This window comes from Coregonus clupeaformis, chromosome 27 (genome assembly GCF_020615455.1).
Source record: "Coregonus clupeaformis isolate EN_2021a chromosome 27, ASM2061545v1, whole genome shotgun sequence".
NCBI classification, from domain to species: domain Eukaryota; kingdom Metazoa; phylum Chordata; class Actinopteri; order Salmoniformes; family Salmonidae; genus Coregonus; species Coregonus clupeaformis.
The window spans coordinates 43,833,503-43,850,240 of record NC_059218.1 but is presented as its reverse complement, the minus strand read 5'-3'; the positions used below and the strand labels follow the sequence as shown (position 1 = coordinate 43,850,240).

The window sequence follows — 16,738 nt, the reverse complement described above, 5'->3', positions numbered from 1 at the left end:
GAACAAATAAATAAATAGAAAACGCATGTTTTTTTGTTTGTATTATCTTTTACCAGATTGAATGTGTTATATTCTCCTACATTTATTTCACATGTCCACAAACTTCAAAGTGTTTCCTTTCAAATGGTATCAAGAATATGCATATTCTTGCTTCAGGTCCTGAGCTACAGGCAGTTAGATTTGGGTATGTCATTTTAGGCGAAAATTGAAAAAAAAAGGGTCCGATCCTTAAGAGGATAATGAATCGGAGGTGAAAGATTTACGGCTCCTCCCGGACCAGGCCCAAATCCACGTCAATCGCATGAAAAGGAGAGGCCGATACAGGGGCCGCAGATCTGGGTGCTCAGTGAGAATTAGTCGGCGAGTGGATAATCCGCCTATACCATCCGTCCAACTGGCGAATCGCTGGAGAATAAACTGGATGAGCACCGTTCGAGACTATCCTTCCAACGGGACATTAAAAAAACTGTAATATCGTATGTTTCACCGAGTCGTGGCTGACCGAGGACATGGATAATATACAGTTGGCTGGTAAGACGAGGGGTGGTGGTCTGTGTGTAGTGTGTCAACAACAGCTGGTGCGCGATCTCTAATATTAAGGAACTCTCGATTTCTATAAGCATGTCACGTGCCACCAGAGGAAAAAAAACTCTAGACCACCTTTATTCCACACACAGAGCAGCATGCAAAGCTCTCCCTCGCCCTCCATTTGGAAAATCTGACCATAATTCTATCCTCCGGATTCCTGCTTACAAGCAAAAACTCAAGCAGGAAGTACTAGTGACTCGCTCAATACGGAAGTGGTCAGATGACACGGAGGCTAAGCTACATGTTAAGCTACAGGACTGTTTTGCTAGCACAGACTGGAATATGTTCCGGGACTCATCCGATGGCATTGAGGAGTACACCACGTCAGTCAACGGCTTCATCAATAAGTGCATCGACGACGTCGTCCCCACAGTGACCGTACGTACATATCCCAACCAGAAGCCAAGGATAGCAGGCAACATCCGCACTGAGCTAAAGGGTAGAGCTGCCGCTTTCAAGGAGCGGGACTCTAATCCGGATGCTTATAAGAAATCCCGCTACGCCCTTTAAACCATTAAACATTAAGCATTAATACAGGACTAAGATCGAATCCTACTACACCCATGGGGCGGTGCACAATTGGCCCAGCGTCGTCCAGGGTATGGGAGGGAATGGCCAGCAGGGATGTAGCTCAGTTGGTAGAGCATGGCGTTTGCAACGCCAGGGTTGTGGGTTCGATTCCCACGGGGGGCCAGTATAATTGTTTAGTTTTTTTTATAAAAAAATGTATGCACTCACTAACTGTAAGTTGCTCTGGATAAGAGCGTCTGCTAAATGACTAAAATGTAAATGTAAAATGTACACCCCTCTGACGCTCGTCGGGCTATCGGATTGGCTACCCGGCTTGCAAACTTTGGCTACCCGGACTATTTACATTGACCCCCTTTTTTACGCTGTTTATTATTTATGCATAGACACTTTACCCCTACGTACATATTACCTCAATTACCTCGACTAACCTGTACCCCCGCACCTTGATTCGGTACCGGTACCCCCTGTATATAACCTATATTGTTATTTATTGTGTTACTGTTCTTTTTTTTTTTGTATTTGTTATAAAAATGTTTAGCTAAAAATATTTTCTCATAAAAAAGCTCTGCATTGTTGGTTAAGGGCTTGTAAGTAAGCATTTCATTTACATTTTAGTCATTTAGCAGACGCTCTTATCCAGAGCGACTTACAGTTAGTGAGTGCATACATTAAGTAAGGTAAGGTAAGGTCTACACCTGTTGTATTCAGAGCATGTGACAAATAACATTTGATTTGTGAAACGGGACACGCTTGTGTGGAGATTACAAAGGAACAGTGAATCAAGCAACAAACATTGAAATGTATCATTTACCGCGTATAGAGGAGATCATGGCGAGTGGAGGAAAACATTTCTCAAATATCGACCTGGCTACAGCTTATCAGCAGGTGTTGTTGGATGAAATACCCCACCATCAACACACAGGGACTTTTTTATGTTCACGAGGTTACCTTTCGGAGTAAGCTCCGCCCCTTCTATATTTCAGAGGATTATGGAACATCTTTTGAAGGATCTTGATGTAGTCGTCTGTTTGGATGATCTGTTAATCACAGGCCGGAACGAAAATGAGCATCTGAGGAACCTGCAACGTCTTCAGGGCTCAGAGTGAAAAAGTCCAAATGTGAGTTTGGGAAAACACGGATCGAGTATCAAGGTCACGTGCTGGATAGCATAGGAATTCACCCATCCACAGCGAAAATCAAAGCCATCCAGGGGGCACCTCCGCCTACCAACGTGAAGGAGCTGAGGTAATCCAGGTGCAGTTTCGCCTACCAACGTGAAGGAGCTGAGGTAATCCAGGGGGCACCTCCGCCTACCAACGTGAAGGAGCTGAGGTAATCCAGGTGCAGTTTCGCCTACCAGCGTGAAGGAGCTGAGGTAATCCAGGTGTAGCTTCGCCTACCAACGTGAAGGAGCTGAGGTAATCCAGGTGCAGCTTCGCCTACCAACGTGAAGGAGCTGAGGTAATCCAGGTGCAGTTTCACCTACCAACGTGAAGGAGCTGAGGTAATCCAGGTGTAGCTTCGCCTACCAACGTGAAGGAGCTGAGGTAATCCAGGTGCAGCTTCGCCTACCAACGTGAAGGAGCTGAGGTAATCCAGGTGCAGTTTCGCCTACCAACGTTAAGGAGCGAACAGCCTTTCTGGGTCTTGTTAACTACTATGGACATTTTGTGCCACAGCAAAGCCACTGTACAGGTTGCTGAGAGAACAAGTGACCTGGCGTTGGAAACAACAGGAACATGATGCCTTCAACAAATGCAAAGAACTGTGATCAGGTCTTAGTCCACTAGGACTCAACTACCCCGTCATCCAGCACATCATGTCCAATGGAGATCAACGCCCCATTGCATACGCATCCAGGACTTTATTCCCAGTCGAGGAAAAATACTCACAGATTGAAAAGGAAGCCTTGGGACTAATACGGTACAGTGCATTCGGAAAGTATTCAGACCCCTTGACTTTTTCCACATTTTGTTACGTTACAGCCTTATTCTAAAGTTGATTAAATCGTTTTTCCCCCTCATCAATCTACACACAATACCCCATAATAACAAAGCAAAAACAGGTTTTTAGAAATCTTTGCAAATGTATAAAAAAAAACATCAACTGAAATACCACATTTACATAAGTATTCAGACCCTTTACTCAGTACTTTGTTGAAGCACCTTTGGCAGCAATTACAGCCTTGAGTCTTGTTGGGTATGACGCTACAATCTTGGCACACCAATATTTGGGGAGTTTCTCCCATTCTTCTCTGCAGATCCTCTCAAGCTCTGTAAGGTTTAATGTGGAGCGTCGCCTCACAGCTATTTTCAGATCTCTCCAGAGATGTTAGATCGGGTTCAAGTCCGGGCTCTGGCTGGGCCACTCAAGGACATTCAGAGACTTGTCCCGAAGCCACTCCTGCGTTGTCTTGGCTGCTTAGGGTCATTGTCCTGTTGGAAGGTGAACCTACGCCCCAGTCTGAGCGCTCTGGAGCAGGTTTTCATCAAGGATCTCACTGTACTTTGCTCCGTTCATCTTTCCCTCGATCCTGACTAGTCTCCCAGTCCCTGCCGCTGAAAAACATCCCCACAGCATGATGCTGCCACCACCATGCTTCACCGTAGGGATGGTGCCAGGTTTCCTCCAGATGTGACGCTTTGCATTCAGGTCAAAGAGTTCAATCTTGGTTTTATCAGACCAGAGAATCTTGTTTCTCATGGTCTGAGAGTAATTTAGGTGCCTTTTGGCAAACTCCAAGCGGGCTGTCAGGTGCCTTTTACTGAGGAGTGGCTTCCGTCTGGCCACTCTACCATAAAGGCCTGATTGGTGGAGTGCTGCAGAGATGGTTTTCCTTCTGGAAGGTTCTCCCATCTCCACAGAGGAACTCTGGAGCTCTGCCAGAGTGACCATCGGGTTCTTGGTCACCTCCCTGACCAAGGCCCTTCTCCCCTGATTGCTCAGTTTGGCCGGGCAGCCAGCTCTAGGAAGAGTCTTGGTGGTTCCAAACTTCTTCCATTTAAAAATGATGGAGGCCACTGTGTTCTTGGGGACCTTTGGTACCCTTCCCCAGATCTGTGCCTCGACACAATCCTGTCTTGGAGCTCTACGGACAATTCCTTCGACCTCATGGCTTGGTTTTTTCTCTGACATGCACGGTCAACTGTGTGAGACAGGTGTGTGCCTTTCCAAATCATGTCCAATCAATTGAATTTACCACAGGTGGACTCCAATCAAGTTGTAGAAACATTTCAAGGATGATCAATGGAAACAGGATGCACCTGAGCTCAATTTCGAGTCTCATAGCAAAGGGGGTCTGAATACTTATGTAAATAAGGTATTTCTGCTTTTTATTTTTTATACTTTTGCAAAAAATTTCTAAAAAACTATTTCCACTTTGTCATTATTGGTTACTGTGTGTAGATTGATGAGGGGGAAAAAAACAATTTAATCAATTTTAGAATAAGGCTGTAAAGTCACAAAATGTGGAAACCTATTGACTGATAACAAACCCTTACTTACCTTGTTTGGTCATTGCATGCATCAAGCGGTAGGCCATCATCTTGTCAGCATGTGACATACCACATTGCTTATCGTAAATCAGAACCCCCACAGCAACGCTGATGGTTTATCACGCTTCCCCTTACCTGAGACCAGTGATGTCAAAGCCGAGGCAGTGTCCACACACTGCTAACAGAGCACTTCCAGGAAGCACAACTGAACGCTACACAAGCAGCCAGAGCACGGACGGCGAGCTCTCAAAAGTCTTTAAATACATCATGGAGGGTTGACCTTGAAGAAAACTTGAAATCATTCTACACACAGAGGAATGAGCCGTCAGTGGAACAAGGGTGTGTCTTTAGAGTGATAGAGTAATATTCCCAACAAAACAGAGAAAGCCAGTGCTAAAGGAAATTCCCACAGGACATCAGGTTATTGTGAAAATAGAAGCACTGGCAAATAGTGGAGCAGATCTTACTGGAGTGGAACAAAAACACCACGACAGGTCCCGTTGCATCCTGAGTGTCACGGTTTCGGCCGAGGCTGCTCCTTCTCCTTGTTCCGGCAGGCTTCGGCGGTCGTCGTCCCCGGAGTACTAGCTACCACCGTTCGATGTTTCATGTTTGTTTGGTTTTGTCTGTTTGTACACCTGTCCCTTGTTAGTGTTTGATTTTGTTTCCTATTTAGTTATCGTGTGTTGGGTCAGGTGTTATGTGTGATTATTATTGTCAGCTGTTGCTATTGAGGAGTTTCCTCTCTCGTGTTGTTAGTATCGAGAGTCCAGACTGCGTGCGCCTTTTCTTGTTTTTTGCGCACTGTTGTTTGTGTGCGTAATTTGTTCTTGCCTCCCGGTTGGGTTGGCAATGCACCTGTTTTTGGATTACTAAAGTCTGTTGACGAACACCCTTGTTCCTGCGCTTGATTCCCTGCACCACATCCACACGCAGCGTTCTGGCAGAATCACACATCACACTATGGAATCAGCAGGAGCAGCCGCGCCAACGGACATTATGGAGGACCGTCTTCGTGGGCAGGAGGACAGGATCAACCAGATCGGTCACGCCCTGGATCGGGTGATGAACACTCTCCACCGATGGGAGACCAGCGGGGTACCCACGCCCCACCCTACCGGACCATCCCCATCGGTCAGTCCTCCTGTCTCCCCTTCCGGAACCCAGCGGGATTCGGCTCTCACTCCCGAGGGCGTACGACGGCTCCGCTGCCGGGTGTCAAGGGTTCTTGCTGCAAGTGCTACCTCGCCACCGTACACCCAGCGCCCTCGGGACACGAGAGCGTCTCCGCCCTCATCTCCTGTCTCACCGGCAAGGCGTTGGAGTGGGCCAACGCCGAATGGAGGAGAATAGACGCCGCTACTATTACCTATGCGGAGTTCTCCCGCCCGCTTCCGTGCCGTGTTTGACCATCCACCAGAAGGGAAGGCGGCGGGGGGAGCGTCTGTTCTACCTCCGACAGGGGATGAGGAGCGCACAGGATTTTGCTTTGGAGTTCCGGACTCTAGCGGCAGATGCAGGGTGGAATGAGCGGGCCCTCATAGACCACTTCGCTGCAGTCTCCGGGAGGACGTCCAGAGAGAGTTGGCGTGCAGGGATACCACGTTGTCGTTCGACCAACTGGTCGACATGGCCATTCGGCTGGACACCCTGCTTGCCACCCGTGGGACGTCCCCGGGTGGGGGGTTGCCCATTCCACCTTCCGGCACCTCCGAGCCGAGCCCTATGGAGCTCGGAGGTGCTGGCGCTAGAGAACGGAGGAGTAGGAACCTGAGGGGGGCCGTTCCCTGCACCAACTGTGGCCGTGGAGGGCACACCGCGGCTAGGTGTTGGGGAGGGTCCCCCGGAGGAGGTGAAGGCAGGCCACGCATTGGGGAGTCCTCCCAGGTGAGTAGGCGCCCTACTTACCCAGAGCTTTCTGTCGTTCACATAACCTTGCCTGTTTGTTTCCCACAGGTTGCACCTCGTTCCCAGCATAAGGCGCTAGTAGATTCAGGCGCAGCTGGGAATTTTGTAGATCGCCAGTTCTGTGTAGAGTTAGGGATTCCTCTCCTTCCCGTTGATAAGCCTTTCCCTGTACATGCCCTAGATAGCCGTCCGTTAGGATCTGGGTTGATTAGGGAGGTCACAGCGCCCTTTTAGGATGAAGACGCAGGGGGTCATGAGGAGACGATTCAGCTCTATCTGATTGACTCTCCTGCGTATCCGGTGGTGCTGGGGCTTCCCTGGTTGGTTACCCATGATCCTACTATTTCGTGGCGAGAGAAAGCTCTTAAAGGGTGGTCTGTTCAGTGTGAGGGGCTATGTCTGGGTGTTTCCATAGGGGCGACCTCGGTGGAGAGTCCAAATCAAATGCCCGCACTGCATATTCCCCCGAGTATGAGGATTTGACACTGGTGTTTAGTAAGACAAGGGCGACGCAGCTGCCGCCTCATAGACAGGGGGATTGTGCGATAGATCTCCAGTTAGGAGCAGCACTCCCGTGAGCCATGTGTATCCCTTGTCTCAAGAGGAGAGGAAAGCGATGGAAACTTACATCGCCGAGTCTCTGAGACAGGGATACATACGAGCCTCCACTTCACCCGCTTCCTCAAGCTTCTTTTTTGTGAAGGAAAAAGATGGAGGTTTGCGCCCGTGTATTGATTACCGCGGTCTCAATCAGATTACGGTGAAGTACAGTTATCCACTTCCTCTGATTGCGACTATGACGGAGTCATTACACGGTGCTCAGTTCTTCACAAAATTGGATCTCAGGAGCGCATATAACTTGGTGCGCATTAGAGAGGGCGATGAATGGAAGACAGCATTTAGCACGACCTCCGGTCATTACGAGTATCTCGTCATGCCATATGGGTTAATGAATGCTCCCTCAGTCTTCCAATCCTTTGTAGATGAGATTTTCCGGGACATGCAGGGGCAGGGAGTAGTCGTGTACATAGACGATATTCTGGTGTACAGTTCTACCCGAGCTGAGCATGTAGCCCTGGTGCGCCGAGTGTTGAGGAGACTGTTGGAGCATGACCTATATGTCAAGGCAGAGAAATGCCTGTTCTTTCAGAAGTCGGTCTCCTTTTTGGGTTATCAGTTGTCTGCGTCAGGGGTGAAGATGGAGGTTGACCGGGTGTCAGCTGTGCGTAATTGGCAAACCCCAACCACTGTGAAAGAGGTGCAACAGTTCTTGGGTTTTGCGAATTATTACCGGAGGTTTATCCGGGGTTTTGGACAGGTGGCAGCTCCCATAACGTCTCTGTTGAAGGGGGGTCCGGTGCGCTTGCGGTGGTCAGCTGAGGCGGACAGGGCTTTTGGGAGACTGAAGGACCTGTTTACCTCGGCGCCGGTGTTGGCGCATCCGGATCCCGCTACCATTCCAGGTAGAGGTAGACGCGTCCGAGGCCGGTATTGGGGCCGTCCTCTCACAACGGTCTGGCACACCACCTAAGCTCCGCCCCTGTGCTTTTTATTCTAAGATCTCAGTCCGGCGGAGCGGAATTATGACGTAGGGGACAGGGAGCTGTTAGCCGTGGTACAGGCCCTAAAGGTGTGGAGGCATTGGCTTGAGGGGGCTCAACACCCTTTCCTCATTTTGACGGACCACCGTAACCTGGAGTACATCCGGGCAGCTAGGAGACTGAATCCTCGCCAGGCCCGCTGGACTATGTTTCTAGCCCGGTTTGTGTTTAAAATCACTTACATCCCTGGGTCCCAGAACGGGAAGGCAGATGCCCTGTCTCGGCGGTATGACACGGAGGAGAGGTCCGTTGAGCCCACTCCCATACTACCAAAGTCTTGTCTGGTGGCACCGGTGGTATGGGAGGTCGATGCAGAGATCGAGCGGGCGTTACGCACCGACCCAAGTCCTCCACAGTGTCCAGTGGGTCGGGACGTGCGTTCCGCTCGAAGGTACGCGATCGCCTCATTTATTGGGCTCATACGTCCCCCTCCTCTGGACATCCAGGTATCGGCCGGACAGTTCACTGCCTTAGCACTAAGTACTGGTGGCCAACGTTAGCCAGGGATGTGAGGGTTTATGTCTCCTCCTGTTCGGTGTGTGCACAGTGTAAGGCGCCCAGACATTTGCCCAGGGGTAGCTACAACCCCTGCCCGTTCCACAACGACCCTGGTCCCACCTCTCGGTGGACTTTGTTACAGACCTTCCCCCTCACAGGGGAATACTACCATCCTGGTCGTTGTGGATCGGTTCTCGAAGGCCTGTCGTCTCCTTCCCATGCCGGGTCTCCCTACTGCCCTACAGACCGCTGAGGCTCTGTTTACCCATGTCTTCCGGCATTACGGGGTACCCGAGGATATAGTGTCTGATCGAGGCCCCCAGTTCACCTCCAGAGTGTGGAGAGCCTTTATGGAACGGTTGGGGGTTTCGGTGAGCCTTACCTTGGGTTACCACCCGGAGAGTAATGGGCAGGTTGAACGTGTCAACCAGGATGTGGGTAGGTTTCTGAGGTCTTATTGCCATGGCCGGCCGGAGGAGTGGGCGAGATACGTTCCGTGGGCCGAGATGGCGCAGAACTCTCTCCGCCACTCCTCCACCCAACTAACCCCTTTCCAGTGTGTGTTAGGTACCAGCCGGTTCTGGCACCTTGGCACGAGAGCCAGATCGAGGCCCCTGCGGTGGATGAGTGGGGTGCGGCGCTCGGAGGAGACATGGAACGCTGCCCACGTCCATCTGCAGCGGGCCATCCGTCGGCATAAGACGAGCGCCCGATCTCCACCGCAGTGAGGGGCCTGTATACGCACCTGGAGATCGAGTCTGGCTCTCGACCAGAAACCTGCCCCTCCGCCTGCCCTGCCGGAAGCTGGGTCGGCGGTTTGTGGGGCCATTCAAAGTCCTGAGGAGGTTGAACGAGGTGTGTTACAGGTTAGAACTGCCTATTGATTACAGGAATATTAACCCCTCGTTCCATGTGTCTCTCCTCAGGCCGGTGGTAGCTGGTCCACTCCAGGATTATGAGATAGAGGAGATTCCTCCGCCCCCGTTGGACATCGAGGGGGCTCCGGCGTACACTGTGAGGTCCATCCTTGATTCGAGACGCCGGATGGGGGTCTCCAATATCTCGTGGAGTGGGAGGGTACGGCCCGGAGGAGCGGTGCTGAGTGCCGAGGAGGGACATATTAGACCTGTCCCTGCTGACCGAGTTCCACCGGGGTCATCCTACGCGCCCTGCTCGCGTCGTCCTGGTCGTCCCGAGGCCGGGATCGGCGCACGGCTGGAGCCGCGCGTCAGGGGGGGTACTGTCACGGTTTCGGCCGAGGCTGCTCCTTCTCCTTGTTCGGGCAGGCTTCGGCGGTCGTCGTCCCCCGAGTACTAGCTACCACCGTTCGATGTTTCATGTTTGTTTGGTTTTGTCTGTTTGTACACCTGTCCCTTGTTAGTGTTTGATTTTGTTTCCTATTTAGTTATCGTGTGTTGGGTCAGGTGTTATGTGTGATTATTATTGTCAGCTGTTGCTATTGAGGAGTTTCCTCTCTCGTGTTGTTAGTATCGAGAGTCCGCACTGCGTGCGCCTTTTCTTGTTTTTGCGCACTGTTGTTTGTGTGCGTAATTTGTTCTTGTCTCCCGGTTGGGTTGGCAATGCACCTGTTTTTGGATTACTAAAGTCTGTTGACGAACACCCTTGTTCCTGCGCTTGATTCCCTGCACCACATCCACACGCAGCGTTCTGACACTGAGAGTTCCCTGGTGAGTGTTGGAAAGGTTTACACAGACTCTGCAGGCCCATTTCAAAACAACATGTGGATGATAGTGGTTGACACACACTCTGAATGTTTAGAAGTGTTCAGAATGTCACAAATCACTTCACATGCTACCATCACCAGACTGAGAAGGTTGTTCTCATCATTCGGATTGCCTGAGCAAATCATAACGGACAATGTCAAACGAATTCCAGACATTCGTGAGGCAGAACGGAATCATGCACTCCACCACCACGCCTGGACACCCAGCTTCAAACTGGCTGGCAGAGAGGTATGTTCAAACTGGCTGGCAGAGAGGTATGTTCAGACTGGCTGGCAGAGAGGTATGTTCAGACTGGCTGGCAGAGAGGTATGTTCAGACTGGCTGGCAGAGAGGTATGTTCAGATGGCTGGCAGAGAGGTATGTTCAGACGGCTGGCAGAGAGGTATGTTCAGACTGGCTGGCAGAGAGGTATGTTCAGACGGCTGGCAGAGGTATGTTCAGACTGGCTGGCAGAGCGCTACGTTCAGACATTAAAAAATGACATGAAAAAGCTTGGGTTTGTCACACAACAGACATGTCCAGTATCGTACTGACATGGCTGATGATCAGGGCTCGATGTGTGAGAAAACACTGGGGTACAATGACACTCAACAGGTGAGACAAGAACATTCAAACGAAGACATACACAGTCCGCATCGCTCTCACAGGGTATTCAGACCATTACAGCCATTACAGACTTTTATACACACTTTACTCTCTTTTATTTTATAGTACTATACAGTATTTTATATATATATATATATATATATGATTACTGCATTGTTGGGAAAATAAAGACATTTCACTGTACTTGTCCACGTGACAATAAAAACTTGAAGCTTGAAGAGACAAAGAACTGTTGTGATGTGAAAAAGACACATATGATGCCAAACTGTTCATTTTTTATATGACACATTGAAATGTTAACAGGTTTAAAAGAGAAATTATCTTTTAGTTGTTTAAAGTATAAGCATTTAGTGGGAATCATTCAGTACTGTATCTCAGACTAAAAGGTGGATGATGGTAGTGTATTATCTCTAAAAGGTGGATGATGTAGTGTATTATCTCTAAAAGGTGGATGATGTAGTGTATTATCTCTAAAAGGTGGATGATGTAGTGTATTATCTCTAAAAGGTGGATGATGGTAGTGTATTATCTCTAAAAGGTGGATGATGTAGTGTATTATCTCTAAAAGGTGGATGATGTAGTGTATTATCTCTAAAAGGTGGATGATGGTAGTGTATTATCTCTAAAAGGTGGATGATGTAGTGTATTATCTCTAAAAGGTGGATGATGTAGTGTATTATCTCTAAAAGGTGGATGATGTAGTGTATTATCTCTAAAAAGGTGGATGATGTAGTGTATTATCTCTAAAAGGTGGATGATGGTAGTGTATTATCGCTAAAAGGTGGATGATGTAGTGTATTATCTCTAAAAGGTGGATGATGTAGTGTATTATCTCTAAAAGGTGGATGATGGTAGTGTATTATCTCTAAAAGGTGGATGATGTAGTGTATTATCTCTAAAAGGTGGATGATGTAGTGTATTATCTCTAAAAGGTGGATGATGTAGTGTATTATCTCTAAAAGGTGGATGATGTAGTGTATTATCTCTAAAAGGTGGATGATGGTAGTGTATTATCTCTAAAAGGTGGATGATGTAGTGTATTATCTCTAAAAGGTGGATGATGTAGTGTATTATCTCTAAAAGGTGGATGATGTAGTGTATTATCTCTAAAAGGTGGATGATGGTAGTGTATTATCGCTAAAAGGTGGATGATGTAGTGTATTATCTCTAAAAGGTGGATGATGTAGTGTATTATCTCTAAAAGGTGGATGATGGTAGTGTATTATCTCTAAAAGGTGGATGATGTAGTGTATTATCTCTAAAAGGTGGATGATGTAGTGTATTATCTCTAAAAGGTGGATGATGTAGTGTATTATCTCTAAAAGGTGGATGATGGTAGTGTATTATCTCTAAAAGGTGGATGATGTAGTGTATTATCTCTAAAAGGTGGATGATGGTAGTGTATTATCTCTAAAAGGTGGATGATGTAGTGTATTATCTCTAAAAGGTGGATGATGGTAGTGTATTATCTCTAAAAGGTGGATGATGTAGTGTATTATCTCTAAAAGGTGGATGATGTAGTGTATTATCTCTAAAAGGTGGATGATGGTAGTGTATTATCTCTAAAAGGTGGATGATGTAGTGTATTATCTCTAAAAGGTGGATGATGTAGTGTATTATCTCTAAAAGGTGGATGATGTAGTGTATTATCTCTAAAAGGTGGATGATGTAGTGTATTATCTCTAAAAGGTGGATGATGTAGTGTATTATCTCTAAAAGGTGGATGATGTAGTGTATTATCTCTAAAAGGTGGATGATGGTAGTGTATTATCTCTAAAAAGGTGGATGATGTAGTGTATTATCTCTAAAAGGTGGATGATGTAGTGTATTATCTCTAAAAGGTGGATGATGTAGTGTATTATCTCTAAAAGGTGGATGATGTAGTGTATTATCTCTAAAAGGTGGATGATGGTAGTGTATTATCTCTAAAAGGTGGATGATGTAGTGTATTATCTCTAAAAGGTGGATGATGTAGTGTATTATCTCTAAAAAGGTGGATGATGTAGTGTATTATCTCTAAAAGGTGGATGATGTAGTGTATTATCTCTAAAAGGTGGATGATGGTAGTGTATTATCTCTAAAAGGTGGATGATGTAGTGTATTATCTCTAAAAGGTGGATGATGTAGTGTAGTGTAGTGTATTGACCTAAACAACTACATGCATTATTACAATTACCATTTATTTACATTTACGTTAGCCATTTAGCAGACGCTCTTATCCAGAGCCACGTACAGTTAGTGCATTCATCTTAAGATAGCTAGGTGGGACAACCACGTATCACAGCCAAGAGACCAAAAGTGGCAGAACGGAGTGTTCGGGCTGGGATGTAGGGTTTGAATCATAGCAGTTCCTCTCACTGCTCCGTAGGCCAGTGCCATGGTTTTGTAGTGGACGTGAGGTTTGACTGGAAGCCAGTGGAGTATACGGAAAGCGGGGTGACATGAGAGAACATGGGAAGGTTGAACACCAGACGGGAGTTGTCGACCGTGATGGAGAGGTCTTGGAGCGGGCAAGACTTCCCCGGGAGGAAGAGCAGCTCCGTCTTGGTACGTGCAGGTTGCCGTACCGGGGTCAGGTCAAAGTGCATTAAGCTCACTTATTAAACTTGACGCTAAAAAGCATGGCTGCGCCTTGCCTCGTTAATATACCACAACTACATAGGGAACAAGTGGCCCAATGTGCTCCATTCAAAAGTGGTGCACTACATAGGGAATAGGCTGTCATTTGGGAGGCAGACATAAAGACAGACTAACCTGGTAGGGCCCTGCCAGCGAGGCCATAGAGACAGAGTCAGGCAGCATGGCTCCCAGAGAGTCTTCACTGTGCAGAGAGGATATATCTGTGATCTCTGGTTCGCTCAAGTCCGTCAGGACACTCTCGCTGCTCACCGTGCTCCTCAGCAGCCCCTCCCCCTGGCACCCCTCAGGGCTGCTCTCATTGGGCGAGCCCAGCAGGAAGTGCATGTCCTGGAGGCGGGACCAGCGCCGGCTGTTCCATTCAAAGGTCCATCTCTTACTGATGGCCAGCGGGTCGTCCTCGTCTGAATCATCAGTCTGGAGAGAGGGAGAGAGAGAGTGTAGTATAGTATAGTGGTCTGTCCTACTGCAAGACACATTCCATCAATAGAAATCTACTGTCCTAACAGACCAGGGTCAGTCACATAAAACACTTAATAGCTGGAGTTTAAACATGGGCCTGTTATCGTCAAAGTCAGTTCTGTGCGATCAAAATCATTGGTTGTGCTTATTGAATGGTGCTATATCCATAATTTACCACAAGGTGGCAGCACTGATTTCGTTTTTCTGAATGTGAACCATGCACAGTACAGGCCTCTGAAATGTGAAAGTCTGCAGCATTTTGCATTTTTTCACTGATTCATTCGTATCAATGCTTCGGTCACAAAAAGACATACACAACTGTTAACAGATTTCCTCTTTTACCCAGACATTCATTCAAATGTCCTCTTTTACCCAGACATTCATTCAGATTTCCTCTTTTACCCAGACATTCATTCAGATTTCCTCTTTTACCCAGACATTCATTCAGATTTCCTCTTTTACCCAGACATTCATTCAGATTTCCTCTTTTACCCAGACATTCATGCAGATGTCCTCTTTTACCCAGACATTCATTCAGATTTCCTCTTTTACCCAGACATTCATTCAGATTTCCTCTTTTACCCAGACATTCATTCAGATTTCCTCTTTTACCCAGACATTCATGTCGGTTTGGAGATAATAAAAGAGAAGAAAGATGGAGAGATTACTGACTTTCTTCCTGGGGTGGCTGATGTCTAGTTTCATGGAGCAACACTTGTTCAGGGTGTTAAGACGTCTGAAACAACCGAGAGAGATACAGTTCTAATGTCACAGAGAGATACAGTTCTAATGTCACAGAGAGATACAGTTCTTATGTCACAGACATAGTTATGTCACAGAGAGATACAGTTCTAATGTCACAGAGAGATACAGTTCTAATGTCACAGAGAGATACAGTTCTAATGTCACAGAGAGATACAGTTCTAATGTCACAGAGAGATACAGTTCTGATGTCACAGAGATAGTTATGTCACAGAGAGATACAGTTCTAATGTCACAGAGAGATACAGTTCTAATGTCACAGAGAGATACAGTTCTGATGTCACAGAGATAGTTATGTCACAGAGAGATACAGTTCTAATGTCACAGAGAGATACAGTTCTAATGTCACAGAGAGATACAGTTCTGATGTCACAGAGATAGTTATGTCACAGAGAGATACAGTTCTAATGTCACAGAGAGATACAGTTCTAATGTCACAGAGAGATACAGTTCTGATGTCACAGAGATAGTTATGTCACAGAGAGATACAGTTCTGATGTCACAGGGATAGTTATGTCACAGAGAGATACAGTTCTAATGTCACAGAGAGATACAGTTCTGATGTCACATAGAGATACAGTTCTGCTGATACCATCAGCTCTACTGTCCAATAGGAACTCTGATGCTGTGTCTTAAATGGCACCCTAATTGGCACCCTATCTATTTTATAGTGCACTACTTTTGACATGGGCCATTAAGCCCAAACAGCCAATTAGCTATCCAGTTAGCATTCTATGAATAGCGTTAGCCTGAATAGAGGCTAGTGTTTAACTTCCTGCTGAACTAAATGGTCCTCGGACCGCTCTCTAGCATTCTTAGCTCTGGAACTAATAGTATGCTAACGCTACGTGACTACTCCACCATACACCAGATAACACAGTGTATGTTACCTTTCACCAACCCCATCTAGAGACAGAGGGCAGAACAATGGATACATAGTCCTCTACTACTCCCCTGCTGTTGTTAGTTCTAAGTAATGTAGTCTACAGAATGGAATCTTATGTCCCAGTGCATGTGTGTTTGTGTTCTCTTACCGACACAGTGGTTCCACCAAATCCCTGTCCAAGAAGTCATGGTCCCTCTTCACTGACGAGATATCTATAGGAAACTGGGAGTCTGAGAGAGAGAGAGAGAGAGAGAGAGAGAGAGAGAGAGAGAGAGAGAGAGAGAGAGAGAGAGAGAGAGAGAGAGAGAGAGAGAGAGAGGGGGGGGGGGGGGGGGGGGGGGGGGGGCGAGAGAGGGAGAGAGAGAGAAGCGAGAGAGCGAGAGAGCGAGAGAGAGACGAGAGAGAGCGAGAGAGCAGAGAGCGAGAGAGCGAGAGAGAAGCAGAGAGAGAGAGAGAGAGAGAGACAGAGAGAGAAGGGTAATGAAGTCACTGACTGCTAGTGTTCACAGACTTATGGGTGTGTCCCAAATGGCACCATATGGGCCTTGGTCAAAGGTAGTAAACTATATAGGAAATAGGGTGCCATTTGGGACATAGCTACATGCTGCAGGCTAGCACACTGAAAAGAGATTCATCTGGGGGTAATGACAGAGTGTCTTTGGAAAAATACACACCCTCACATACACATACACACACACACACACACACACACACACAAAAACACACACACACAAACACACATATATACATACAGAGTTAAATACAAACATGCTTTTCTGTTTGTGTGTGTGGTGGAGAGAGAGGGTGAATCTACAGTAAGCCACAGAAACACACAGTCCTGTAGGCAGAAACACAGTGCTGGTCCTAACCCTGTATTAAAGACCTTCTATGGTACAGGAGAACTAAACAGAGGAGAGGAGGGATAGAGGGAGTGGACAGTGACTATAGGGTTCTAAATAGGGGAGAGGAGGGATAGAGGGAGTGGACAGTGACTATAGGGTTCTAAATAGGGGAGAGGAG

At 47.3% G+C, this 16,738-nt stretch overlaps 1 protein-coding gene across 1 annotated transcript in view; it reads right to left on the bottom strand.

The window, feature by feature from the left end:
* Window positions 1-16,738, bottom strand: part of LOC121542041 (stAR-related lipid transfer protein 13) — a 49,907-nt gene that overhangs the window by 12,827 nt on the left and 20,342 nt on the right. The window contains 3 exon segments of the mRNA XM_045208227.1: window positions 13,726-14,025; window positions 14,743-14,806; window positions 15,867-15,948. Of these exon segments, the coding sequence (XP_045064162.1) occupies window positions 13,726-14,025; window positions 14,743-14,806; window positions 15,867-15,948 (446 nt within the window).